This window comes from Vombatus ursinus, unplaced genomic scaffold (genome assembly GCF_900497805.2).
Source record: "Vombatus ursinus unplaced genomic scaffold, bare-nosed wombat genome assembly UNPS02009132.1, whole genome shotgun sequence".
In the NCBI taxonomy this organism is placed as follows: domain Eukaryota; kingdom Metazoa; phylum Chordata; class Mammalia; order Diprotodontia; family Vombatidae; genus Vombatus; species Vombatus ursinus.
Genome location: NW_020948910.1, coordinates 9,982,693 through 10,009,777, shown reverse-complemented (window position 1 = coordinate 10,009,777; position 27,085 = coordinate 9,982,693). Strand labels below are relative to the sequence as shown.

The 27,085-nt window shown below is 37.1% G+C and overlaps 1 protein-coding gene across 1 annotated transcript in view; it reads right to left on the bottom strand.

Annotated features, from left to right (window-relative positions):
- The window catches only part of TXLNB (taxilin beta), a 69,903-nt gene that overhangs the window by 22,399 nt on the left and 20,419 nt on the right, over positions 1–27,085 (bottom strand). The window contains exons 3-4 of the mRNA XM_027850720.1: positions 16,624–16,715; positions 4,358–4,528 (exon numbers count right to left, since the gene is read on the bottom strand). Coding sequence (XP_027706521.1) covers positions 4,358–4,528; positions 16,624–16,715 — 263 coding nt within the window. The remainder of the gene's footprint in view (positions 1–4,357; positions 4,529–16,623; positions 16,716–27,085) is intronic.

Below are 27,085 nucleotides of genomic sequence, written 5' to 3'. Positions count from 1 at the left end.
TTTAGATATAAAGGCTGATACTGTAAGCAAACTGGGAGAGCAAGGAATAGTTTACCTATCAGATTTATGGAGAACAGAAGAATTCATGACCAAACAGGGATGGAGAACATTACGAAAAGCAAAATGGATAACTTTGATTACATTAAATTGAAAAGTTTTTGCACAAACAAAGCCAATGCAACCAAGATTAGAAGGAAGATAAGAAATTGGGAAAGAATTTTTACAACCAGTCTCTCTGATAAGGGCCTCATTTCTAAAATATATAGAGAATTAAGTCAAATCTATAAGAATACAAGTCGTTCCCCAATTGATAAATGGTCAAAGGATATGAAGAGGCAGTTCTCAGATGAAGAATTAAAGCCATCTATAGTCATATGAAAAAATGCTCTAAATCACTATTGATTAGAGAAATGCAAATCAAAACAACTCTGAGATACCACATCACACCTATCAGACTGGCCAACATGATAAAACAGGAAAATGATAAATGTTGGACAAGATGTGGGAAAATTGGAACACATGTATTGTTGGTGGAGTTGTAAAACCATCCAACCATTTTGGAGAGTAATTTGGAACTATGCCCAAAGGGCTATAAAAATGTGCATACCCTTTGACCCAGCAATAGCACTTCTAAGGCTATATCCCAGAGAGATCATACAAATGGGAAAAGGAACTACATGTACAAAAATATTTATAGCAGCTCTTTTTGTGGTGGCAAAGAATTGGAAATTGAGAGGAAGACTATCAATTGGGGAGTGGCTGAACAAGTTGTGGTATATGAAAATAATGGAATGCTATTGTGCTATAAGAAATGATGAACAGGCTGACTTCAGACAAACCTGGAAAGACTTGTATAGTCTGATGCTGAGTGAAATGAGCAGAAAATGTTGTACACAGTACCAGCCACGTTGTGTAATGACTAATATTGATAGACTTAACTCTTCTCAACAGTACAAGGATCTAAGATATCTCCAAAGGCCTCATGTTGGAAAATGCTATCCACATCCAAAGAAGAACTATGGAGTTTGAATGTAGATCGAAGCATGCTATTTGCTATTTTTTTTCTTTTGTTGTGTTTTGTTTCCTCTTTCTGGTGGTTCCTCCTATTGGTTCTAATTCTTACTTACAACATCACTAATGTGAAAATATGTTTAAAAGGAATATATATGTATAGCCTATATCAGATTGCGCACCATCTTGGGAAGGGAGGTAGGGAGGGAGAGGGAGAAAAATTTAAAACTCTAAAGCTTATGGAAGTGATTGTTGATAATTCAAAATAAATTAATTAAAAATTTAAAAAACTGTCCCATATCATATATATGCATTTATGTGTGTATATACATATATGCATACACACACCTATGAAAGGAAAGGCTCTTTGATCCGTTGAAAAAAGAAAGTTATATTTCCATCAGGAGTAGTGGAAACAACTTTGGATGGTTATAGCAATACACATTGACATTCCCCACCTCTATCTTCTCCAGCCTCCTAGAATTATAAACATGTGGTAACAGCTAGAATGTGGTCATGGCAAATAATGTTCTTTCCTCTCTATATCAATCCATATAGCTTATCTGTCATATCTTTAATCCTGTTATTCTTTATTTTCAATTCAAATTTTTTTTTATTCCAGCTGTAGCTTTGCCAAAACAATGAAATAGTCAGGAATTCTGCAAAGGAGCCTAAGTTTGGTGTCAGAAAACCTGGGTTGGCCTCTGCAACTAATTACTTTTGGAAATTTAGGCAAAACATTTCTCAGCCCTGGGCCTGTTTCATCGTCTGTAAAAAGAGAGGTTGGCAGGTTAGGGCAAGGAGTATTCAGAATGCATGCCATCTTGGGGTAGGAGGAGAGACGAGATGGGAAGAAAATTTGTAACTTAAAATCTTGTGGAAGTGAATGTTGAAAACTAAAAATAAATAAATAAATAAAGAGGTTGGGATAGATGATCTCTTAGGTCCCTCTTAGTTCTAAAAACCTAGGTCCTTAAACATTAAATTAAAAATTAAACAGGAGAATACAGATAAACACATCAGACTACTGCTCGTGAACACAATTCTCAAGTTACGAAGACTTCCCACACTCACCCCCTCTCCCCAGTCCATGTTTATTATTTTCTTCAACACGGCCTTTGCAGTGATGCCAGGTTTGAACGTTACTGAAACCATCACTCCTGGCAACAAGGTAACCTGAGAATTAGAGATGCTCATCATACTGGATTCCCCATTTCCCAGAGAACAAATGTGATCTCTTGATTAAAGAAGAGGTCAAAGTATTAGGGCCCTCAGTTTGCTTCTGGTTTTGTGTCTGAGGCTTGCACATTTAGGAAAGTCTTTTAATCTCCCCCTGTCTCAGTTTATCCCCTTATGAGCATGGGTAATAATGCATACCTCATAGGAACGTTGGTGTTTAATTAATTAATGTTTGTCAAATGCTTCAGGATCCTTAGCTGAAAAGGAGTATTGTAGAAGTGGGAAGTATTATCTATTAGAGAGCAGTATCTTGCCAGCACTGAACACAGCCAGTGTCTGTGTGTAATCAAATTAACCACACTGCTGAAGGCTTACGCCATAATTAGTGAAAACACATACAGACAAATGAAATGATCACTCCATTATTTTTAGTAGGAATTATTGTCTGAAGAGCTCCCATGTTTTCCCAATCCTTTCTATGTGCCTATTTACAGAATGACTATTCTAGTACTTACTGTAATATTACCTTGTCAATTATCTTGTCTATAATTTTTCACGTAATTCAGATCGTTTTGGGGATTCCCATTATAAATACTGAAAGTTTTTGATTCTTTGAAAATTTGTGCATGGACAGGCCTGAAGGGTGCCACTTTAAAATAACTGAGAAGCAATATGATGTATATATTAGTAATAGCACTGGAATTAGGAGTCAGGTGATATGCAGTGAGGTGGAGTAGTAGATAGAATGCTGGACTGGGAGTCAGGAAGGCTTGAGTTCAAATTCTACCTTGGACACTATCTGTGTGACCTTGGACAAGTCACTTTACCTATCTGACTCAGTTTCCTCATCTGTAAAATGGGGATAATAACCTACATCACAGGGTTATTGTGAGGAACAAATTAAATAATATATGTAAAGTAACCTTGAAATATTATATAAATCCTATTTGTTATAGCAATAATAATAAAAATTATCATTATTATTGCCTATGTTTAAATCATAGCATGGTTACTTCCTTGCTCTGTGACCCTGGGCAAGTCATTTCACTCTTCTAGGCCTCCATTTTCTCCACTGTATAACAGGGATAATAAAACCTACTCCATCAATCTCATAGGGTTGGGGATCAAATAAGATATGTATCTGTGGGAAACAATTCATAGGATCATAGTTTTAGAGCTAGAAGGAATCTGAGAAGCTGTTGAATTCAACCCCCTCATCCTCTAGATGAGCAAACTGAAGCCCAAATAATCTTGACCAGAACTAGAAAATGAGTAGTATGGATGCTGCCATATTAACAGCATATTAATAGTTCTGGAAGAACCTCTGAAATGAAAAAGAATTTTATCTAGGTTAGGATAAGTCTAATTTATACCTTCTGCCCCCTCTACCTACCCTGCATCTCGAATGTTGCTTGTAGGACTGAGTGACGAAGTGAGGGGCCAGGAAGATAAAGGAGGACAATTGTGTATCCGCAGCACCTAGCACTAGTAGGTATTTAATAATTCTTGTTGAATTAAATTAATCAGTTAGAAAGCAACCATTTAGTAAGTGCACTGCTTTAGGCCCCAGAGATAATGAAAAAAATGAAACAGTTCTTTCTCTCTAGGAGCTTATATTATATTAGGGAGAAAGGGAAATTTGGATTTTCTTTTTCAAGAGAAGTAATAAATTCTAGGAGAGCAAAACTCCAAGAACAAAAAGGAAAAAAAAACTACTCATAAGTACTTACCTCCTGAAACATGCATATAGGACTAGGCTAGGACCTCCTTAATCTTATAATGTTCCTTGAGTTCACCCTTTAGAGTTAAGTGGTACTTTAATTACTTGAGTACTAACTAGTGAAACTACTTTTTTTTTTTTTCTCGAGGCTAGTTTTTAAGGATCAGGGAAAAGGAGAAAAGACCATCTGTGTTCTCTCTCCTGCAGGCAGGAGCTCAGAAAGCCAGATTTGGGGAGGAGAGCTGGTAACAGCTAGATACCAGTAGGGGTCACTAGCACCCCAGTTCTGAGGCTTGCCAGAAAAAAGGTGGGCTCAAAGCAGTGGCAGAAAGCTCAGGGAGCTCCAGAATGTACACATTGTGCACTTGGCTGTTTCTCATTCAGGGAACTGAGAGAGGGGGTGGTATGAATGGTAGTGTGAGTTTGCCCCTAGAGGAGCCTGCTCACCTTGAGAGTTTTGTTGTGTCTCTGAAGCTCACGGCACAGACTTTCCAGCTTACTCCGGGCCAGGATGGCTTTGCTGTGCTCACTCTGCAACTGGTCCTTCTCCTTGATGATCTGGGCCTGTCTCTTCTGCAGGTGCTTCAGCTGCTTCTGCTCAGCCCGGTGCTCTTCCAGCTGCATGTGCATGAGGGAGGGAGGAAAGAGCATGAATTCGCTTGTGGGGGAGATAAGCAGTGCAGAAGATGAAAGATTAAAAAAAAATTCCTTGTAATTGTCTTCTCAGAAATGTTTATGGATTCATCCCCATCTGTGCCTATCTTCAATCTCCTCACCTTCTCAGTAGCCTCAGACATAATTATGAAAACACACAAGCTTATAAATCTTCTTTCTTAATTTCTCATCCCTTCCTGCTTTGAGTTGCTATTTGAATGCTTTATCTTTATTGGTCTTTTGTATCATGACCCAGTCTTAAAACAGGGAGACTTTCTTAGAATTTATAGATGATGCCAGATCTCAGAGATCAGATGGTGACATAATTGTTAGAAGTCACCTCCCAGGAGCACATTTGCTTTTTTTTGAAAGGCAGCATGGTACAGTGACCAGAGTCAGGAAGTCATGGGTTCAAATCCCATCTCAGACATCTATTCACTGGGTTAGTTGAGGTTTCCCTGAGCCCCAGTTTCCTCATCTGTAAAACGAGCATAGTAGTAGCATCTACCTTACGAGGTAGTTGATTCTTATTTTTGATGATTAAATGAGGTGATATATATATATATATAATATATTATAAGATATATATATATAATATATATAAAGTTCCTGATAAACCGAAGCTTTGCTTTTAATGTTTTATTAAAAGATTAATAGTGAACTTCAATACAACCAATAAAACTTGATTAGTAATTCTTTAGACAACATTTCAATGTCTAACATATCACAATAATTTTTCAGTTAAGGCCTTATAAGGATTATTTGTCCATTCATTTGAATTCACTTTTCTTCTCATATATTTGTAGTTTATATGTACTCCATTCTTCTGGTTCTTCTTTCTTTCTTTCTTTTTTTGCTTTGCTTTTGAGTTATTATTATTTTTGCCTTGTTCCCCAAAATGACCCTTTTGTACAACTGTAGAAAAAAGGAGGAAAGGGGGGAAAACCTCACAGCAACTGAAGCATAAAATCTTCTTTCCTGTGCCGCTTTCTTTTTTTCTTGGAGGGAGCTGAGAGGAAGAGATGGTGCAGTACACATGGAACCAATGTACACTAAATCACCTGAACGTTGTCAGGTTTTCCCCAAAGCTACCGAGATAGCCATTGGGTGGCAGTGTGGTTTTTATTTTACTATGCTTTGGCTCAGCTCTACATCTCCAGAGGCAGGGAGAACGGGGACCCAACCTCTTCTAGAAACTAAGGGACTAAATGTGCTTCGCTGCTTAGGTTAGCACAGCTGCAAGAAAGGAACAGTCAAGCTAATGTTTTGGGTTTGTTTTGTTTCTGTGGGGCTATTTCTATCCTTCTACTTGAACTAGAGTCCCTTCAGAATAAACTGCAATACCCTGTAGGCAATCTTCCAGGTGGTAACATCCCTGGACACCATAGTGGAAGACTAGCTAACAGAGGCACAACTGGGAATTTTTCCACCTGGGGCAAAACAATTAGGGGGGAGCAACCGTAGCAGTCTGATTAGTCGTCAACTCTTCTCGTTACCTCTTCTCCCTCCAGGTACCAGGATCATACTTCCTCCACATAGCCTGTACTTCCTTTCCCTCCAGGGGTCAGTGCAGTGTAGTAACTGGGCAAGGAGTTATTTATATCTTATATTCCTTCTTTGCTGACCTCTTCTAGTCCCTTATCTTGCATTCTGTCTTCCCCCACCTCTCCCTACTCTGTGAGGGTACAAGGCAGTTCAGTAATAACTGGGATGAGTAACCTGTACCCTTACCCTCCACCTATCCAATAGCCTGTGACCCTCATCCCTTAACCCTTCCTGCTGCTTCCCCTCAAGGAGGAGAAGGCTATGAGGTACACAGATGGTAGTAATGGGGGTGGGGGTGGGAAAAAGCATGCTTTCCCCACCTTTGCACCCAGAGCAAAGGCCTTGTTGGCCTTGTGGCCACTCCACGAGTAGCTTTCATGGACCTTCAAAACCTGGACTAATCCCTTTGGCTTATAGATACGTTGTACTTTGGCAAGTGCTATAATGTTCATCATATGAGAAATATTGGCTTTTGTTTTATTGAACTGAATGTGTCACAGTAAATCTTTTGAGGTTCCAACCATTAAAATGACAAAACAAAACAAAACAAAAAAACAAAGTTATAGTCATCCTTACACAAAAGCTACATGCTGTCATATTCTGCACTCATACTTTTGAACAATTTCTACTCAAGTCAAATCAGGGGGAGTTAGCATAGAGAAAAATCAGACACATACGAATGATGAATTGCTACTGAAATTGATATCTTAATAGAGGCACAATTAGAAGATGAGTGACGTTTTGTTATGTGGTTTCTTGTGCAAAATTCTCATTTATGGGGGCAGATGAAGCCCTTTCATTGTGTAATCCAGTTACTAGACAGATGTAATTTGATTATACTTGAGCTAAAATTTCTTGTGCTTATTCTTAGCTTTTGATGAATATTCTTTTAATCCCTGAAAGTTTTTTTTTAAATCTTCAGAGAAACATTTGGACATTTCCTTTAAAGAACTAAAAACTTAGGCACTCTATGGATTCACTTCAGTGACAATATAGAAGATCCTTATATTATATGAATAGGAGGAAAGAGTTCAGAGCTTACCCTTTGACCATATAATGTTTTCTTGTGTTATAGGATTCCAACTCTACATTGAAATTCACTATGAGGTCTATCTTGATTGGTCTAACAATGAAAGCTCTTTTCTCTGTTACTGGATACACTGTTCTTTTAGTTTAAAATTAATTTTAAAAAATTATCTTATTTTTATTGTTACTTTTCATTTTTATATCACCCTTATTTTTTAATATTTAAAAATTTAAAGAATTTAAAAAGAATTTAAAAGAAAGAGATATAAAAAGCAACCAACACATCAACTGTGTCTAACAGTACATGACATATTACACATACATAGTCCTGCATCTCTGTAATGAAAGGAGAGAGGTAAAAACAAATTAGTTTTCAATGTTACAACCTGTGTTTGTTAGAATCCTTAATGATGGTAAATAATTTTGATTAAATTTGATAAGTGTTTTAGAATAGTCATGGCCTTTTATAAATGTTTTTAGTGTCCTTGGGTCTAGCACTCTAGAGTACAGGATATCCTAAAAGTCTTAGTGCAGTTTACTGCCTGGACTGAGTCACTTTTACCCCCTTATGCTTTCAGTATATACAATAGACCAAAGACTAAAATCTATTTAAAAGTGGCCCCAATCTTATTGATAAAATATAGTAAACTGCACTAAGACTTTTGGGATATCCTGTAAATACATGATCAAGATAGATACATTGACTTTCCATCTATAAAACCTTTTTTTCTTTTTTCCCTTTTGAGAAACTAAATGTTTTAAAATAGAATCATATAATGATAGAATGTTAGTACTGGAAAGGACATTGAGAGCTCCAGTCTCTTATTATATTGATGAGGAAGCAGTGCCCTATAGTCTAAGCTAAATAGAGGTAATGAGAGAGCAGGAGTGGAATGGTCATCACCTGACAAGTGGTGCCCCAGATGCCCCAGCCCCAGTCCCACTCAGGTACTAGGTCTGGGTTCCTGCTTACCTTGAAATCCACTACCCAGTAGGGCCCCAGTACTCACTATGTTGTTTTTCACCACCACAATATTGCTGCAACCCTCTCTGGGATTTGGAAACCTCCTATCTTGTATGTTACTGCCAATTGTGGAGGGAATATTTGCTTGGCACTGTATCACTTAACCATTTGAAGCAACCATCTAAAAGTGACATCTCAGTACTCCATTACCAGTGAGTACTCTGGGACGTAGGGGCAGATGGGTGAAGCCAGTTGCCACATGGGGAGCAGAGATCTAGTCTACCTGCCACTACCAAGAAAGCTATAGTATTTCAACTTTGTATGGCCACTGAGCACCCAAGTAAAAGGAGGCCATCATTGACCCCTAAGTCCTTGCTCCAGCACTTCTTCTTTCCTTCTCCATCACTGAACCAGTGAGAATAGGGCCTCTAATTTCAAACTCACAGGATTTGGAACCCCCACATTCAAGAATCTATTGCACTATGTGGAAGGATGGTCTATCCTCCCTTTCTTCACCAAACTATATGAGAAAAACAACAGTGTTTTAGTCATTAATAACCATCAAGTCCTCAGACCCACTGGCCACCAGGACCCTGTCTGGGACCAGTGCCTCAGGCACTCCTGCTAGGAGACAAATATCCTTCCTTGTATGGGGTATCTTCTGGGTGTGCATGATCTCCCTGCCAACTCAGGCTGAGTCAAATGAATTGTGTGCTGATGAATCTTTAGGTCTTACAGACCCATGAAATGTGGTAAGGTTTTTTTTTTTAAGTTTTCTTTTTTTTTTAACAAACTTATCAAACATCAATAAACATGTACAATTAAATATATAAAGAACAGAAAAAAAGGATAAAACCATGAACTTCCATATATGTAGTTTGTTTTATAAACACATATTAAATTTAATGCGATAGTAACAACACTACTTTGATATTATCTCCTTTTGAATTTCCCCTTCCCTGCCCTGTTCTTTTCTTTGTATTTCAAAATGTCTCTTTAATATTCTTTTTTTTTAATTGCATCATTATCTCTCTTCATCAACTCTCTTACCTCACAACTTCTTTGTCCCTCCACAGAAATCTTCCTTTATAAGAAATAAGTATAGTCAAGAAAAACAAATGTACCTGTTGGCTTTATTTGATAACATAAATCTCATTCTGTACCTCAAGTCTATCACCTCTTTGACAAGAAGTAGGAAACTTGCTTCATTAGTCTTTTGAAGTCGCATTGATTAATGTTCTTAAGTCTTTCAAAGATCTCTTTCTTTACATTACTGTAGTCACTGTAAAAATGTCTCCCTGGTTCTGCAAGTCCTCCAAGGTTTCTCTGAATTTATCTCTTTCATCATTTCTTATAGTATAATAATATTCCATCATATTCCTGTAACATAATTGATTCAGGCACTCCCCAGTTGATGGACACCCACTTTGTTTCTTATTCTTTGCTACCGTAGTGAGTGCTTCTTTGAATACCTTTGGCTCCTTTCCTTCTGTCTTTGAGCTCTTTTGGGGTATGTCCCTACTTAATGGTGCTATTGTTAAGTTAAAGAATATACACAGTTTAGTAATTCTTTGAGTATGGCTCCAAATTGCTTTCTAGAATTGTTGGACCAATTCACTGCTCCCCAAAAAGTGTATTAGTGTGCCTATCTTCCCTCAACCTCTCTAACAATTGTTTTGTCTCTTTTTGTCAGCTTTGCCCATCTGATGGTTGTGAGGCAGAATTTCAGAGTAAACAGATGGTGTTTTAACCTCATTCAAATTCAAGAAATTTGAAATTGTCTCTTGAATAATTTCTTAATTCAGCTGTGTACTGTATGTTATTTTTCCCTAATTATGAATGAACAAAATCAGAAATACTAGAGGATTCAAACTGTGCAAAAGTGAACACACTCCTGGGTTGTATAATTCATAACTCTGAATTGAGGGAATTTGTCTATGTTTTGTTAGATTAATGATTCATTGGTATGGATACTTTTTCAAACAAGGTAGATTACAACTCCATTATACCTTCTCATTCTGGCCTTTTCTTGACTATGATTCCCCATCAAATATCCATATAAGATCAAAACAATGCATATGTTTCTTTAGTATCTCAAGGATATCAGTGTACTACTTATGCTGTCTCTCATTAGTGCTACATGACTAGCTTACTTTCTTCCCTGGTCATAAAAATCTTCAATAATGTCTTTTACTTGGCTTCCCTATATGCCATAGATGGCAACATGTTATAGCCTGCTTATACATAACATTTAATTGCCCTTTGATTCATGTATAATTTAAATTCTTCTGATTCATAGTATTTTATGACTTACAGATATGTAGCATCATTGGGAGAGTATTAGTGTTAAAGAGAGAAATTTTTGCTGCAATGGGCAATTTGGAATTGAAAGCACCACACAATTTATCAAATGCAGTACATCTTCATTTTTTTTCTATTATTCTAGCCAAGCTCATTGTCCATCTACAGTATATATCTCAGATACACATATTAGCTGATTGATTGATCTGAATGACTAGATAGCTGCTTATCATGATGGAAGAAAAGTGTATCTTTTAAAACTACATTGTTTTTCCTGTGCATTGGTTAGACCAATCTCTTTGATATCATAGCGTATGTCTCTGATGAAGCTTTGTAGTATTCCAGAACTTGATTAAATTAGTATGACATAATCTAGGAATAGGAATATTCAGAGTACCTCATTATAAATAGGAAATAATTGGTTTATTTGGCTCTTATGCAAAGCATCTGCTATGACACTGGTGAACACCTTTTAACATTCCACTTGTCAAAATTCAGCATATTGTTGAACTGAGTTATCTGTGTTATCGTGTCTGTCATGAATTCATATATGATTTTGATCAAACATCTTGTATGAGGGAAGCCTTCAAGGCTACATTTTGCTTTCTTGAGTCAAATGCTTTCCTGAAATCAATAAACACTAAACATATCAAGATATCATATGCTTTACATCTCTCAGTTATGTGGCTATAAATATGGGATCTGCTACGGAAAATTGTTTGTTCCCTTTTTACATTTTCAGTAATAATTTCTTCAATGTATACTATACATAGACCATTCTCATGAAGAATCTTATAGATATCTGAAAATAGGCATCAGTAGTTGCTGATGTCTTCTCAGTTGACTTTTTTTTTGTAAGAACCCTATTCATGACCTTTTTCTTTTTTTTATTCTTTTGATATCTCCCTCTCCTTGAGAAATCTTGAAAACTGACCCCAAGAGACTTTAAAATTGTGTTACTTCTGGCATAGATTTCTTCGGTAAGATTTCTTCAATAAGTTCACAGTGCAAGGTCAAAGCCAACCTCTTTTCTTGATTTTGCTTCTTAAGTCCTAAATCTATTTCATATTGTAGAATGGGAATAGATAGAGTCCAACTACAGTGGTCCTGCTTTTGCTTCTGATGAAAATTTTCATTTTGTTGTGTCAGCAAATCTGTTCCATTTTGTATCTCTGTTGTATTCCCACTGATGTATCTATAAATGCTCTTTGGATAACTTGGCAGTAATGGAACGAATACCAATCTCTTTGCAAGCTCATTTTCTCTTTGGGTTTTCCCCCACGTCTTTTGAAATGGTACAGCTCATAATCTTCCACCATTTTTTTGTAGCTTTTTGCATGTCAGCATGTGCTCTAAATTTGTGTTTCTCTTGGCTGCCATATTTCTTTGATTGACTAAAAAAAGATTAAGTGTTTCCTAGCTAATGTGGTTTCTGTTCTGTTTAGACTTCCCCATTGTGGTGACTGTTTTACATTTGTTAAATTTCTCTTGGAAATGACAATAAAATCAACATCTTTACTTTTATGTATTCCTCTTTCCCCTCCCCTCTTTTTCCCTTCAGAATCAGTACCTTATTTAAACAGGTCAGGTTGGAACTATTCTAATTATCTGCAGAAACTTTTTGTCTTTATCATTTGTCATAATTTGTCATTATTATAGAACCAACCTTAAAGTTGGTTCTAACCAGATAGTGGTCTGACTGCACACGAACAGCTAATTCTGAGATGACTGCTGTGTCTGCAAACTGTTGCTTCTTGCCTATTAAGGTGTCAATTTCATTTCTAGTATATTTAGTACCTTCTAATTCTATTCTTTTTATTTAAAAAATAAGTATTCACAATTAATGGATATGAAGCTTTTGAACAGTCTACAGTGCCTTAGCCTTTTTAGTAATTTTATACTGAACCATATTTTTCCTGTTCCCATTTTTTATTTAAAGTCACTAAATATTGAAATATATATTAAGCTAGTTTGGAAGATCTTGTCAAGTTTGTCAGAGAACTTCTCTACTTTATCCTTTGCAATGCATATTTGTGTAAGATATAATTATCTTTACTGTGATTGCTTTGTTTTTATGTGGAGACATAACTCTTGTCAGGTGACTAGAACTTTGTCTCCAGGGCACTAGACAGCATTCTTGTTTCCCTGCAGTGGCCCTCTTGTCCACTGTCCTTGGCATTACCACCTCTGCTCCCTTGCCTGGTCTAAGGTCACTAGGCCCAATGGTCCTGTTGTTATAGGGCCTGGTCCTGCTTTGGTATTCCCTGCCTGCTGCTGTCTCCTGTGGATTAAAAGGGTTAAGGGGACTATGCCAAGGAGGTTTGGCTCAGGTTTTCTGTAGGGCAATCTGGCCCTTCTTTCGATACAACTGCACTTGATTAGGTAGAACTCTTCTCCCCACCCCAATAAATGAATTTGTCTTAGATACCAGAATTCCCATTTATGGCTTTCTTATATACATCATAAGTTTAAGAAGACAAAACTACAAATTTCAACTAAACAATGTTTTTTGTTGCCTTTGAGGTTCTCTGCCTGTTCTTTATTTGTATCTCCAAGGAGAACATGCAGGCCAAATTTCTTTATAGCCATTTCTTCTGCTTTTGTTGATAATAAGAATGTCAGTATGGTTGTGATTCAATTTCTGTGGTAGTAGATCAACTCTTTCATTGGACAGAGACTAAAATAAAAAGTACTAACAGCTGAATTAATGTTTGTAGTGGATTTAAAAACTGAGGTTTTTAGCATCCTCTGCTTGATTTCTTCCTGGTCAGCCATCATCACTGAAGATGTAGAAGGGGTTGCAAAGGACTAAAGGTTCATTTATATTTTTTTCCCATTTTATGAGTTGCTTTGGCAAAAAAAAAGTCAGCTAATGGCCAGTCTTCTAGTGATGAATTGATAACTTAGCCCAGCACATCCATCCTCAGACAAGTCTTCAGGGTCTCAAAATCATCTTTGCATCAAGAGTGGGACTTTAGTGAAAATGTTTTATGTCAATTCTGCAAATTCTGATATTTGTTATGTTGTTGTTGTTGTTTGGTAATTTTTTAGTCATGACTCTTCATGACCCCATTTGGAGTTTTCTTGACAAAGATACTGTAGTGGTTTGCCACTTTCTTCTCCAGCTCATTTTACAGATGAGGAAACTGAGGCAAACAGGGTTAAGGTCAAACAGCTTGTAAGTGTCTGCAGCCTAATTTGAACTCAGGAAGATGAGTCTTCTTGATTCCAGGCCTGGCCCTCTATCCACTGTGCCAGGGATCACAGAGACTCAGACATAACTGAAGTGCCTGGACATTTGTTATATTGTCATCTAAATTAGGGAGCAGAGGATTGGCTATGAGTAATTAAGACAATGAGATAGTACAGTTTTTCAGTTCTGGATCATCCATTTAGCCAGTTTTCTAATGTACTTTTTTTATAGGTAGTGACTGAAATACCAACAGTCTGTGATCTAAGCTTCATTTGGGTGGGATCCTGTTAAAAATGGCAACTACTGAACAATATTTTTTTTTCTGAGCCCCCTTTTACTTTGAAATCACTGAGTATCAAAAGATTTATTGAGTTAATTTGGGAAATCTTATCAAGATCTGATTGCTTGCAGGTTATTGCACAAATGCAAAGGGCTCTAGAAGGCTTTGGCCTCATGGACAAGATTTTAGGCAAGCTGGACAAGAGCTTCTGTGGTCAGTACAGTACAATAAAAGGGCACTGATGTTAAAATCAGAAGAACTAGTTTTGAATCTCGGCTCTGCTACTTATTGCTGTATGACCCTGGGCAGATCATTCTTCATTCATGGGTCTCAGTTTCCTTATTTGTAAAATGCTAGAGTGACCTCTGAGATCCCTTTTAGCTCCTAAGTCATAGTTCCCTTAAATAGCTTCTTGCATTAGATTCAAAAGGTCACATAGCTCGAGCTGTATGGGACATTTAGACCAGAAACTGAACCAATTGTCTCCTATATTCCTGTACCTAATGATAAAATTTCAGTGGATGAGTAGATATTAATTGATTAGTAGATTTTTGCTAGATGTAAAGCATTTCCTAATAATTAGAGCTGCTTTAAAAAATAGCTGCCTTATGAGGAATTGAGCTCCCTATCGTTGGAGATGTACAGAATTTGGATGGACACTTCTCAGGGATGTTGTAGAGGGTATTTATTCATCTATTAGAGGCAATGTAGCATACTAGATAGACACCCGGTTTTGAAGTCAGGAAAACCTGGTTAAATCCTGCTTCTAACGAAAACTGGTTATGTGACCCTGGTCAAATCATTTAACTTCTCCAGTCACCAGGTAACTCTCGAAGACCATAATTTGCAGAGCAGATACAGATCTGCATTGGTAGAGGAAGTTTCTTTACTTTGAAGTTCCTTACCCTTCTTACTTACTCCCTCATTCATTTATTCATTCATCAAAAAGGCAGCTGTGCTAGATCAGGGGTTTTTAACTTTTTTTTATGTCATGGATCCTTTTGGCAGTCTGGTGATGCCCATAGCCTCTTCCCCAGGATAATATTTTTAAGTATATAATTACATTAGAGCAAAAAAAGCCGTAACAGTGGCAATGGCTGCAGCTAGCTAATGGTGGCAGGCTGTTAGCTTGTCTGGTCATTGAAGGCAGTTTTGGTATTGTGCAGACATGTAGGCCTTACTCTCATGTCTTTGCCTCTCCAACACAAATGAGTAGGAAGAATTAAACAAACAAAAAACCACAGACGGAAATGAAACTGAAAATGAGTTGTCTGACTATAGCAGAGTGATAGCTGTTTTGGGATTGCAGCTGTTATCTGAGTCATAAATTTGAAAAAATACATGTGCCCTTTGGCTATGGGTGGCTGACTTCAGCTGACCAACTGAGGGGGTACAGGTTATTTAAAACAAAGGCTAAAAGGCTTGAGAGTTGGAATGGTCCTTAAAGTTTGTGGAGGAAATGGATAAAACCTGTGTGCTATGGTGAGTTTGGGGGAAATAGCTTCTCCCCAGAAAAAGTAAGCTTAGAGGTCAAAGAAAGGGAGCTACAAGGTTGTATATATGGACCCTCAGTCAGTATTTTGTTCAACAAGTCTATAGTTTCTACCTTGAAGAAGGCTTCTATTATCTTGGAGACCTCTTACCCCACCTGGATATTCTGATGAGATTGACTAGAGACTGACTTCCTATACCTTCTGCCCCACCAAGATGGTCTGATGAAATTCATTACATGAAAACATCCCCAAAGGAATAGCCAGATCTTTGGCAACACCAGAGACTATGAAGATAGTAATCAATAAAATCGAAGTTAACAATACAATCCCAAGGTTAAGACATTCTCCCCATTCCAAATCACCTGATAATCTGTCCCTGTTTTTCAACCTCTCAAATAAGGAAAATGGCTGAGCTGTTTCATGACAGAGTCCTTTTGCCGCCTATAATATTGCCTTAGCTATGTAAAATCACACACATTACCTATCTATCTACCTATCTACCTACCTGTCTGTCTGTCTGTCTGTCTATCTATTTTTGCCCATCAGCTGATACTATTTAAGCCTTTTATCTTTTATTTTTGCCTCTTGATTTATTGACTTCCAGCCAAGTGAACTGAGGTGGAAGGAATAACTCTCCAGGAGGAGTTTAGGATCCCTGGGTTGAGGAATTCTCCCAAGATTACCTAGTTCATTTTACTGATGAGAAAACTGAGACCCAGAGAAGTGATATAACTTGCCCAAGGTCACACAGGTAGCAAGTAGAAGAGCTAAAATTTGAATGCTGGTCCTCTGAATCTAAAGCCACAGTGTTTTTCCCACCAGGCACAAAGGTCCTTATGTTGCCCTGGCTCTCCTTTTCCCAAGCATAACAATTAAATAGAGAAGAAATGCAGAGTAATACAAAGAAAGAAGACCTGCCTTAGAGTAGGGAAGACCTAGATTCATCTTGACTCTGACGCTTACATGGTGTGTTCATGGGCCAGTCCCTGAACCCCTTAGTGTTCTAAGCAACTAATACCTTCAATTATAGATTAATTGACAATCTTCATGGAGGGGGTTTCCATGCCAAGAGTTCTCCATATAAATGAAATCGCAGACACATATAAAAACAAACAAAAGCAAAATTCCATGGATTAATAAATCAAGTAATTATTAGGTTAGTAATTATTAAACTAATTTTAAAATATTAAATTGATTAATAATTGTTACATTAAATAATCTTTGTTCCACTAAGAGGCTAGCAAAGGACATACTGACCAATTCAGCATACTTCTTGAATAAAACTTCAAGTTTTTCCTCAGCTGTTGGCAGTCTGTTCAGATTTTGCATCAGCAGGGTAGCTTCTTTGCCTTAGAAAGGGCAAAAAGATATGTTTTAGAAAGCAAACTGGAATAAATCAGCACTAAGCACAGGGTTCTCTATACCCTTAATGCATTTTTTCCCCTTGATGAATGAATGAATAAGGACTAGTGAATAAGAGACCATGGCAACCCTATGTAAGTATGAACTTTTCATATTCAATTTCTTAACTACAGTGCCTTGAAAGTAGTAGGTTTTCATTACATATTTGTTACCTGGTTTATTTAATGCATGGAATCAGGCTTGTAGTTAACTGTTAGTTTCTAATTTGAAGTTTAATCCTAATCTCCAGTCACCTCTGGAATTATCATTGATCTCGAGACAGAAAGAATTTCAGAGGCCCTCTAGTCAACTAAAGCCAATGGTGCTTAAGTGACTTGATCAAGGTCACATAGTAATTCTCAGAGATAGAATTTAAACCCATGTTCTTTAACTCCATAGACAGTGCTCTTTTGACTATCCCATATATTCTAGCAATCATCTTTTGTGTGATCTCCATAGGAACTGGGGAAATTTCTGTGCTACTTTCAATGGAGATGGATTGAATTGGTCTGAATATAGGCTACTTCTGAATATAAATTGAACCCCTGAAAAAGAGAAAAGAAATCATAAAGGTATTTCATTTGTTAAAGGCAAAGTGGTGTGAGGATACAATGGATTACATCTAGATAACCTGTTTCCATGTTGTCTCTCCCAATAAACTGTGAGCTCCTTGAGAGCAGGGACCATCTATTTGCCTTTCTTTAAATCCCCAGTGCTGTTGTTTGTCCTTCCTTCTCAAAGAGGGCCTTATAACTAAGGCATAAAGGTCCTTATGTTGCCCTGGCTCTCCTTTTCTCATCCATAACAACTAAATAGAGAAGAAATGTAGAGTAACACATAGAAAGAAGACCTGCCTTAGAGTAGGGAAGACCTGGTATCAGGAAGTTGATGCCATGACATGTGAGTGAATTGGAGTTAAGTGAGGGAGGGCTGTGCAAAGTCACCAGCCTCATTTTCTCCTTTGGAGCCATCTGAGTCCAGTGTCAAGATATAGATCAGGACAACTGCAGATGCCCCTTGCTCTTCCCCCCTCTTCTCCCCCTCCTCCCCCTCCCCACCATGCTAAGCAGAGTGCCTGTCACATAGAGTCCTTAATAAATGCTTGTTGACTTGACTTGATGAATGCATACAAAAAATGAATCGAAAATTACAGAATCAGGATCTAAGACCTCAACAGGATATAACCTATAATTAGATGAAATTTGAGTAAATTTAGTAAAGTATACTAATTTGGGATGAAAAGAATCAACTCACAAAGGAAGCTCAAAGCTTTTTGCTAGCCACATATACAATAAAAGAAATCTGGAACAAAGTGCCGAGGGCTACTTAGAATTTTTGTCCTTTGCTTCTCCCTGTTCCTATTTATTTTCATGGGAGACTAAAAAAGATCTCTGAGTTGAGAAAGGTGAAGGAAAAGCTCAACTTGAGACAGCCTTTGAGCATTTGTTGAAAGGGCAATCCTAAGAAATTATTCTGAATGGGTTTAGTTGGGCAATCAAAAGTTAAATCAGAGTGATAAGGATTTTCTAATCCTAAATCAGACAGAAGCTTAAGAGGGAGAGAGAAGGAGAGGGAGAGAGAGACAGAGACAGAGAGAGAGAGAGAGAGACAGAGAGAGAGACAGAGACAGAGAGAGAGAGACAGAGAGAGAGAGACCTTGACCTTGTTGGGAAGAGGGTAGATTCTAACTCACTAATCACTACTGTCAGGCCTTTCAGTATCTTGGACTATGGTTCATATGGGTCTAGTGATGTGAACTTGAAAATGGCATCTATGTGCTCTCTAATACTATTTTACTTGTGTTCTTAGTTCAGCCTTCTGAAGCCCAACATATTTAGATTTCTCTACTTATCTTGGATTTTGCCTTGTTAATAGCCATATTTAAAATGTCCTTTAAAATCAAAAGATTATTTTCCTTGGAAGAGAATTTAAAAGTATAAAAAATTTGGGCATTGAACCTTCTCTTTTTCTGTCTATTATCATCTCTCTATCTCAAGTAATTCTATCCTTCATTTTTACTCCTTGATCTCTTTTTGTTGCCCTTAGTATATTCCATTCTCAGGCTTTTCTGCATTTTAGTGTTCTTAGTGGTATTCTTACAGGATGGCATTCTTACAGGATTCTTACATGCTTCTGCATTCATCTCCAGCTACCAGCCATTTTTAGTATATTATTTTTTAAAAATCAAAGTTGGTCTATCAATTCCTTGTGTATCTACATCATTCTTTTGAGATATGTGTCTCATTATATGTATTAATATGATATTATTTACTATGCTATACACAATTAAAATAATTTTGAAATATTAAAAATTCTAGGTTGTAATATCTAGAAACAGTTACTTTTAGTGTCCTGGGTACATAGTAGGTATGGGGCTGACTGGCACAGCCAGCATTGCCAAGCATGGAATTGAGTTTAATACATATTTGTTGATGAGTTGATTGTGTCAGGAAGGTACCAAATTTAACCAGGGCAAGCTTCTGGGTCTATTAAATTAATTCCTGAAGTTTAACTATTGGAATTCTTCATCCTCTGTACCCTGAAAAACATGTCTTATTTCTGAAACACAAAGCAAAGGAAACTAGGTAGTAACATAGATTGTCTTCCTTAGGTCCCTATGACCCTTACTATACTAGGGAATTGGACTGGACAATCATTCCAGAAGGAAACCTGGAGTTCTCCTTTACCTTGTTCCATAGAAGCTAGATACCTTGAGCAAGCTCCCAAATTTCTCTTTTCTGGGTCCTTACCTAGTCCCTCTAGCTCTGCATATTATAAACCCAGGGATGCACTGGAGCCAGCTCTCATTACTGGCAAGAGCAATTGTTAAATCAGGGCTTAATTTATTGTGGTGTTGTCTTAAGAAAGTGATGTAGAGAATGTTAACAATGCAGGTCAAACTCAAAAATGTGTCCTGCATATTGTTGTAGAAATCCATTACACATACATATTGTTGTAGAAATCCATTAATGCCAGAGTCTTCTGTCTCCCTGTACTCTTTCTGGACTCAGTTTATGTCTCCTCTAGGGCCACAGTTGACAATCCTTTTTCTCTTGTTAAAGATGCCACCTCTCTTCTATTTAGTGATCTCTGACCTGTTTTTTATTCTATGGTGGAATAGTGGACTTTTTTTTGCTGAGTCTTAGGGGTCAGAACTAAGAACAATGAGTAGATAATGCAGAGAGGAAGATTTGATTTGGTGTTCTGTGTGGAAAACTTTTCTAACAATTAGAATGGCATGAAAATAAAAGGGCTCTCTTGGGAGATGATGGGATTTGGAGACAAGATGTTGACTTGCTAGTAGATGTCTGCTAAACAACTGTGTGTCCAGTACTGTGCTAAACCCTGGGGATATAAATAAAGACAATAGACTGTCCTCAAGGAGTTCCCGTTCTAATAGTGAGACAACATGAAAAAAATTATGCATATAAGATATAAACAGTGTAAAGGGAAGGTAACCTCAGAGAGATGGTTGGTGTGGGTTTTGGGGAAAAGGAAACCTGGAAAGTCCTCCTACAGAATGTGAGATTTGAACTATATATTGAAGAAAGCTAGGGAAGCCAATTAGTAATGTTGTAACAGGGATTCTTGGTCAGATAACGACTGAACTACAAGGCCTCTGAGGTCTATTCCAACTCTTTCATTCTATGATTAGAATTTTATATTATGGGGGTTAAAAGAATATTCTTTCTTCCTCCTTTTTTATTCTTAAGACTTCACCTTAAGCCCTATTGCTTTTCAGCATTCAGCTTTTGTCTTTGATTGCCAACCCTAACACACAATGTTGCTTTTCACTATCTATGGTGATTGTTACCTTATCTTTCAGGATATCTCTACCTTCTAGGTAGGGCTCAATGAAGCAGAATAGGAAAACTATATATCTTTTTAAAAATCAGGTGGTAGTTGGTGGTGATATTGGTTCATTAAGAATTTTTCCCCCAAAGGAACACTCATTAGTTGAATAGGGAGGTCCAGATAATAACCATTGGGTGTCAAGGTATATTCCTTCCTAACCATAAAGTATGAGCTAGAAGGGAACTTAGATTTAAATTAAAACCTTTCATTTTTACAGATGAGAAAACTAAAGTACAGAGAAGTGACATGTATCCATGGTCACAAAGCTAGTAAGTATTAAAGGTGGCACTTGAACTCAGTGCTTCTGGCTCTAAACCTACCATTATTTCCACTACATCTCTGCTTCCACCTGTACCACACTGTCTCATAGGACATTCTTTCCCTAGGAAAATTTGCTTTAAAATATTAGCAGGGTTGGGGAACCTGTGGCCTCAAGGCCACATGTGGCCCTCTAAGTCCTCAAGTGTGGCCCTTTAACTGAATCCAATGGGATTCCCCACCCCTGAATTAGAGTCTTTGTCATATCCTGTTTGTCCTTATCTATACCTAGCCTTTCCATTTTACATTCCTATAAAGATAGATAAGTCACAGAATTATAGAAAGTTACAGATGGCAGGACTGCTATCTTCTTCAACCTTCTTATTTTACAGATGAAGAAATTGAAAAATTTAGTGAACTGTTCATATTATTTGACCCAGTGATAACCCTACTAGGCCTATACCCCAAAGAGATAGGAGAAAGAGGAAAAATGCCCATATGGACAAAAAATATTTATAATAGCCCCTTCTTTTTTTGTAGTGGCACAAAACTGGAAACTAAGGGAGTTCCCATCAATTGGAGAATTAATGAACAAACTATGATATACAAATTATTGAATACTGGTACCAAATCTGGCCTCAGACACTTACTAGCTATGTGATACTGAGCAAGTCACCTAATCCTGTTTGCCTCAGTTTCCTCAACTGCAAAATGAGCTAGAGAAGGAAATGACAAACCACTCCAATATTTTTGCCAAGATGATGCTAAATGGCATCATGAAGAGTTTGACATGACTGAAAAATGACTGAACAACAGCAAACAGTAAGTGGCTGATGACAAAAAGGACAGTTTTCAGAGAAACTTGGGAAGACTCTTATGAAGTACCACAGAGTGAAGTGACCAGCACCAAGAAAAATAATTTATACAATAACAAAAATATTGTAAAGACAAACAACTTTGGAAGACGTAAGCACTCTGATCAATTCAGTGACCAACCATGATTCCAGAGAATTAATGATGAAACATGTTACCCATGATCTGAGAGATGTGAGGGATTGAAAACATACAATGAGACCTACATTTTTGGACATGGCCAATGCAAGAATTTGTTTTGCTTGACTACACACATTTGTTACAAGGGTTTGGTTTTTCTGAAAGGGAGAGAAAATATGCTTACTAATTAAAAAAAACAAAACAAAATTAAATAAGGGTTTTTTTTTTTAAAGAAAGGTCTAATGACTACTCAAAGTCATGTACTAGTTTATCTGAATTTTTCTAAACCATTCTAGTCCCATATATTATAGAAGTAAAAACAAACTTGAATTCCTTTTTAAAAAATGTTGCTTGCATTTTTCTTCAAGGTGAGTTAATCCATAGAATTCAAGAATTCAGAGCTAGAAGGGGCATTAGAGAGCATTTAATAGTCTCCTCATCTTACAAATGAGGAACCTGAGCCTCAGAGAAGTGAAGTTATTTGCTCAAGGTTACATACAAGTGGAAACCAGGTCTTTTGACCCCTTCCAATACACTATTGGTTCATCATTTATAGACCTTGTACTTAGAGTAATTTTTTTGATAATGAGGATGGATTTGTGTGAGCCATATACTTTGTCTTACTCTGCTCCCATTTGTAAGCAAAATGCACATTAAAAAGATATCTAAAGCTCTTTGTAAACCATAAAGGTGTTATATAAATGCAAATTATTAGTACTTGCTGCTACTGCTACAGCTGCTAACAACAATGATGATAATCATATTACCATAAAAACAGAATTATGGTAGATAGATATCTGGCCTTAGAGGCAGGAATACCTGGGTTCAAGTCTTGTCTCAGACATCTATTAACTGTGTGACCATTAGACATGTTACTTAATCTTTGTTTGCCTCAACTTCCTTAACTGTAAAATGGGAATAATATAAGCACTTAACTTCCAGGGTTGTTATGAGGATCAAATGAGATAATATTTGTAAAGTGCTTAGCACAGTACCTGGCACACTAATTTAGCACATGCTTAATAAATACTTATTTCCTTCCTTTCTACTTGCCACATGACTCGGGGCAAGCCACTTAATTTCTCTGTGCTCTAGAAAAATCACCAAGACTATAAATTGTAGAATTCCTCAGAGGGATTTCCCTCTAGCATGATAGCACAGGTCTAGAATGAAAAACAAATGAACAAAAAAGTTCCTTTTAATTAATTAATTTATTTATTTATTTAGCATATTGTTGTTGAGTCTGTTTAGTTGTATCTGACTCTTCATGACCCCATGGACTGTCCATGAGTTTTTCTTGGCAAAGACACTGGAGTGGTTTGCCATTTCCTTCTCCAGGTCATTTGACAGATGAGGAAATTGAGGCAAACAGGGTTAAGTGACTTACCCAGGGTCACACAGCTAATAAGTGTCTGAGTCTGCATTTGAACTCAGATCTTTCTGACTCCAGGCAAAGCACTCCATCTACTGAGCCACCTAATTGCCTTTATGGCCGTGAAGAACAGGCTAATTAAAAAGCATCACAGCGTAGTGGAAAGCACATAGGATTTCAACTCAGAAGCCCTGAATTTAAATTCTACCTTATCGACCCAGGCCAAATTAGGGTCAATTCCCTCATGTATAAAATGAAGGAGTTGGACTAGATAATTCCTGAGATCCCTTCCTGCTCAAACCTCTAAATTCATTAATACTACTCTAATTCAGTGCTTACCCACCAGCTCCACAGAATATGTTTAACGGGCTGACAAACAGAATACCATATATTCTTCTTTCTTAAAACCTATAAACTAATCCCTCCTCCTACTGTATTCCTATATTTTTACTGCTGTACTCCTGTGTTTTACTACCATACTCCTATATTTTACCAGTCTACATACTGTTATAATCAAATGAGATAAGAAATCATAGTGACAGACTAGCTGTAGCCTACCTAGTGGTGGCTAGGTAGTTCAATGGATAGAGTGCTGGCCTTGGGGTCAGGAAGAAATGGGTTCAAATATAGTTTCAAACACTTGATAGCTGTGTAACCTTGACTAAGTTACTTAACTTCTGCTTGCTTCAGTTTTCTCAATTATAAGATGGGGATAATTAACTGTACCTACCTTGTGGGGTAATTGTGAGGATCAAATGAGATGACACTTATAAAGTGTTTGGCACAGTGCCTGGCAGGTAGTAGGTGCTTCATAAATGCTTGTTTTCTTACTTCCTACCTTTCTAGGCTAATTGCACATTACTCTCCTATCAAATTGTCCTACTTTGTTCACCAAAATCAATGTGTCATTTCTAGACTCCTTGACAATGCACAAAGGGTGTCCCCTGTACCTAGAAAGCATTTCTCCTCATCTCTATCTCTTAGAACCTCCAGCTTCAATCAAGGCTTCTCCTACAAGAAGCCTTTTCTGATTCTCTTAGTTGTTAGTGTTTTCCTTCTCCTTCCCACAAATGATGATGTATACACTGATCCATTTACATTCATCTCCCCTTGGTAGAATGTAAGGTCTTTGAGAACAGAAACTAAGCTGTTTTCCTCCGTCTCTCTCCAGGGACTTGCTTGGCACTTAATAGATAAATTATTACTTGTTGGAATGCATCGGATTGGATTGAATTGGATGATAGCATAACTTCCTAGGAGGTGACAGTTATCCAAAATCAGTAATTTCTCTCTTGGTGCATTGGAAACGCTAAAGTGATTGAAATATACATATATATGTATATTTTTTTCTTTCCTATATATCAACTACATTCTTTCCTTATTTTGAAGCCTAATATTTAGATGCACCTAGCCACCCTTTAAAAAATAAAGTCTTCTTTGGGGCTGACCTGTCTGAGCAGCAACAACAGAAAATGATGAAGTTATAGCCAGACAGAGGGTGGGTGTAGAGGATATGACTTTGCTAAGGGAAAGAGTTTGTGTTGTTTCTGCTGCTTCAGGTTTCCCTGGCACTGGGATGTTATGTGGGATTATTGTGGCCTAGGGTAATCAGACAAAGGGACTTGTCTGTCTTTCCAGAAAGGCTATAATTATAGCAAAGGGGAAGTGAGGGTAGTTTAGGAAACAGAGGGACGGACACAAAAGGGAAAACCTACTTTTATGCAGGGAATTGGTTTAAAGGAGAGTACTAACTGAATTCTCCCCAAAGTGTCATTCAAAAGAAATCTGCGTCTCTTTTGTGTTCAGTCTTGGTAAGGCATGTGGTGGGCATATGGTCCCCATACTGTGAAATGTTCAGTTTATGTAGTGAGTATAAAAGGGAGCATAGCCACCTGCGCGGCAAGAATAACATCGACCCACATATGGCTGTGGGGACTGCGCAGATGTAGTCTGAGGGAGCTGTGGAATATTAAGAGATTATTTTTACATCAAAGAAAAAAATCTTAAATTAAGATGAGCAAACCAGCTGTACACCAGTGGTCTGGGAGCTGTTTAAACTTCTAGCCTGAGAATGATTATTCATAACAAATTCAGGGATCCTTTACTTAGCTTTACCAAATCTTATAAATTTGCTTTTCTCTTATTTTTTTTCCCTTCTTGTCTCCCTGCCCCACCCCACCCCAATCCCCACCTCTTTGGGAATTAGTTTTCTCACCTGTGAAGTGAGGCGTTGAACTAGATTGGTCTGGGATTCTTGTAACTTTTTATGGTTCTTACTGTGAATGCTTTTAATGCTTCTAAGAAAAAAATTTAGAGGATATTTTATACTTTAAAATTTTTTTGGTGTTGATTTTTACTTGATTTAAAAAGTTGTTTATTTTATAGGATTTTATGATTAGTTTTATTTTATTAGATTATGATTTATTTTATAGGATTTTATGATTAGAATTAACTTAAAATTTTTTTATCAAACTTGAACTCATATACTTATGCTTTTAGCCTTTGCTAATTATAGTCTACATTTGAACAACTTTGTGTCTCCCATAATTTAATGTTCTTTACCTTTTTTTTTTATAAATTTTTATTGATTTAATGATCTTGATATTGAATTTTGGATGATACCATCCCTGGTATAGGGAAGTCTCAGTGAGGAAGCTTTATCAGTGAAGATTATTAGTCCTTGCTCTGCAGTTAATAATCTTAGAGCAGGGGTTCTTATCTTTTTTTGTGTCTTGGACCCCTTTGCCAGTATAGTGAAGCATATGAACTCCTTAGAATGTTTTAAAATGAACAAAATAAAACACATTGGATTATAAAGGTAATCAGTTATATTGAAATAGTTACCAAAATATTTTTGAAAAAGTTCATGTCTAAGGGCAAGAAACCCAGTGAATGGGGCACTAAGAAATTAAATGACTTTTCCAAGGGGTCATACCCCAATAGATGTCAGAGGAAAACCCAGGTTTTCTTGAGTCTGAAGCCAATTCTCTACCCACTATCCTACAATGCCTATGTAATATTCTTTATTCTACTTTCCAATTAATTTTTTGAGAGAATTTTAGAGACAATCTTCTCTAACTGCATCATTTTATGGATAAGGAAACAAAGGTCCAGAAAGAAGGGACTTGTTCAGGATCACACAGCTAATAGATATAGCCAGGACTAAATCTAGGTCTTCTTACTAGGATTCTTCTCATTTCACCAAACTATATGCTTTGGTACTAAATTTAGCTAAAGAAGTAACTTCAGGATTCTTTGCTAGGTTAGCTGAGTAGGAGAAAGAGTGATTGTGTACATGTTTGTTGTGTTTAAGTTCTTGGTAATTAGGTATTTGGAACTGCAAAGAAAAAATTAATTAAAAATCTTGAAAAGTCTAGTTTTGAGAAGGGGGGAGGAGAGAAAAGAAACAAATAAAACTGCCCCTTTTATTAAAAAAAAAGAAGCATCATGCTATTTGAGACCAAGATACTACTATATTGCCCACTCTGTTGCCAGAACAGAGGAGAGAATAAATATGATTTCTTGAAGGGGTGGGGATTTGAAACAGTAAGACTGTTCTGGATGGCTCAAGACCTCACTCCCCCATAAAAAGTTTTCTTGACTAGTCTAGCTCAGGCTTCATTGATCTCTCTCTCTCTCTCTCTCTCTCTCTCTCTCTCTCTCTCTCTCTCTCTCCCTCCCTCTCTCTCTCTCTCTCTCTCTCTCATATCACCTAGAGGGCTTATAGTACGTATCATTATCATGAAATTTGTGTACTGCTTATATTGTCCACTGTTGTTTTGTGTGTTAGTCTTGTTTTTCCAGCAAAACTGAAAGCTTCTTGAGGGCAGGGACTTTTGT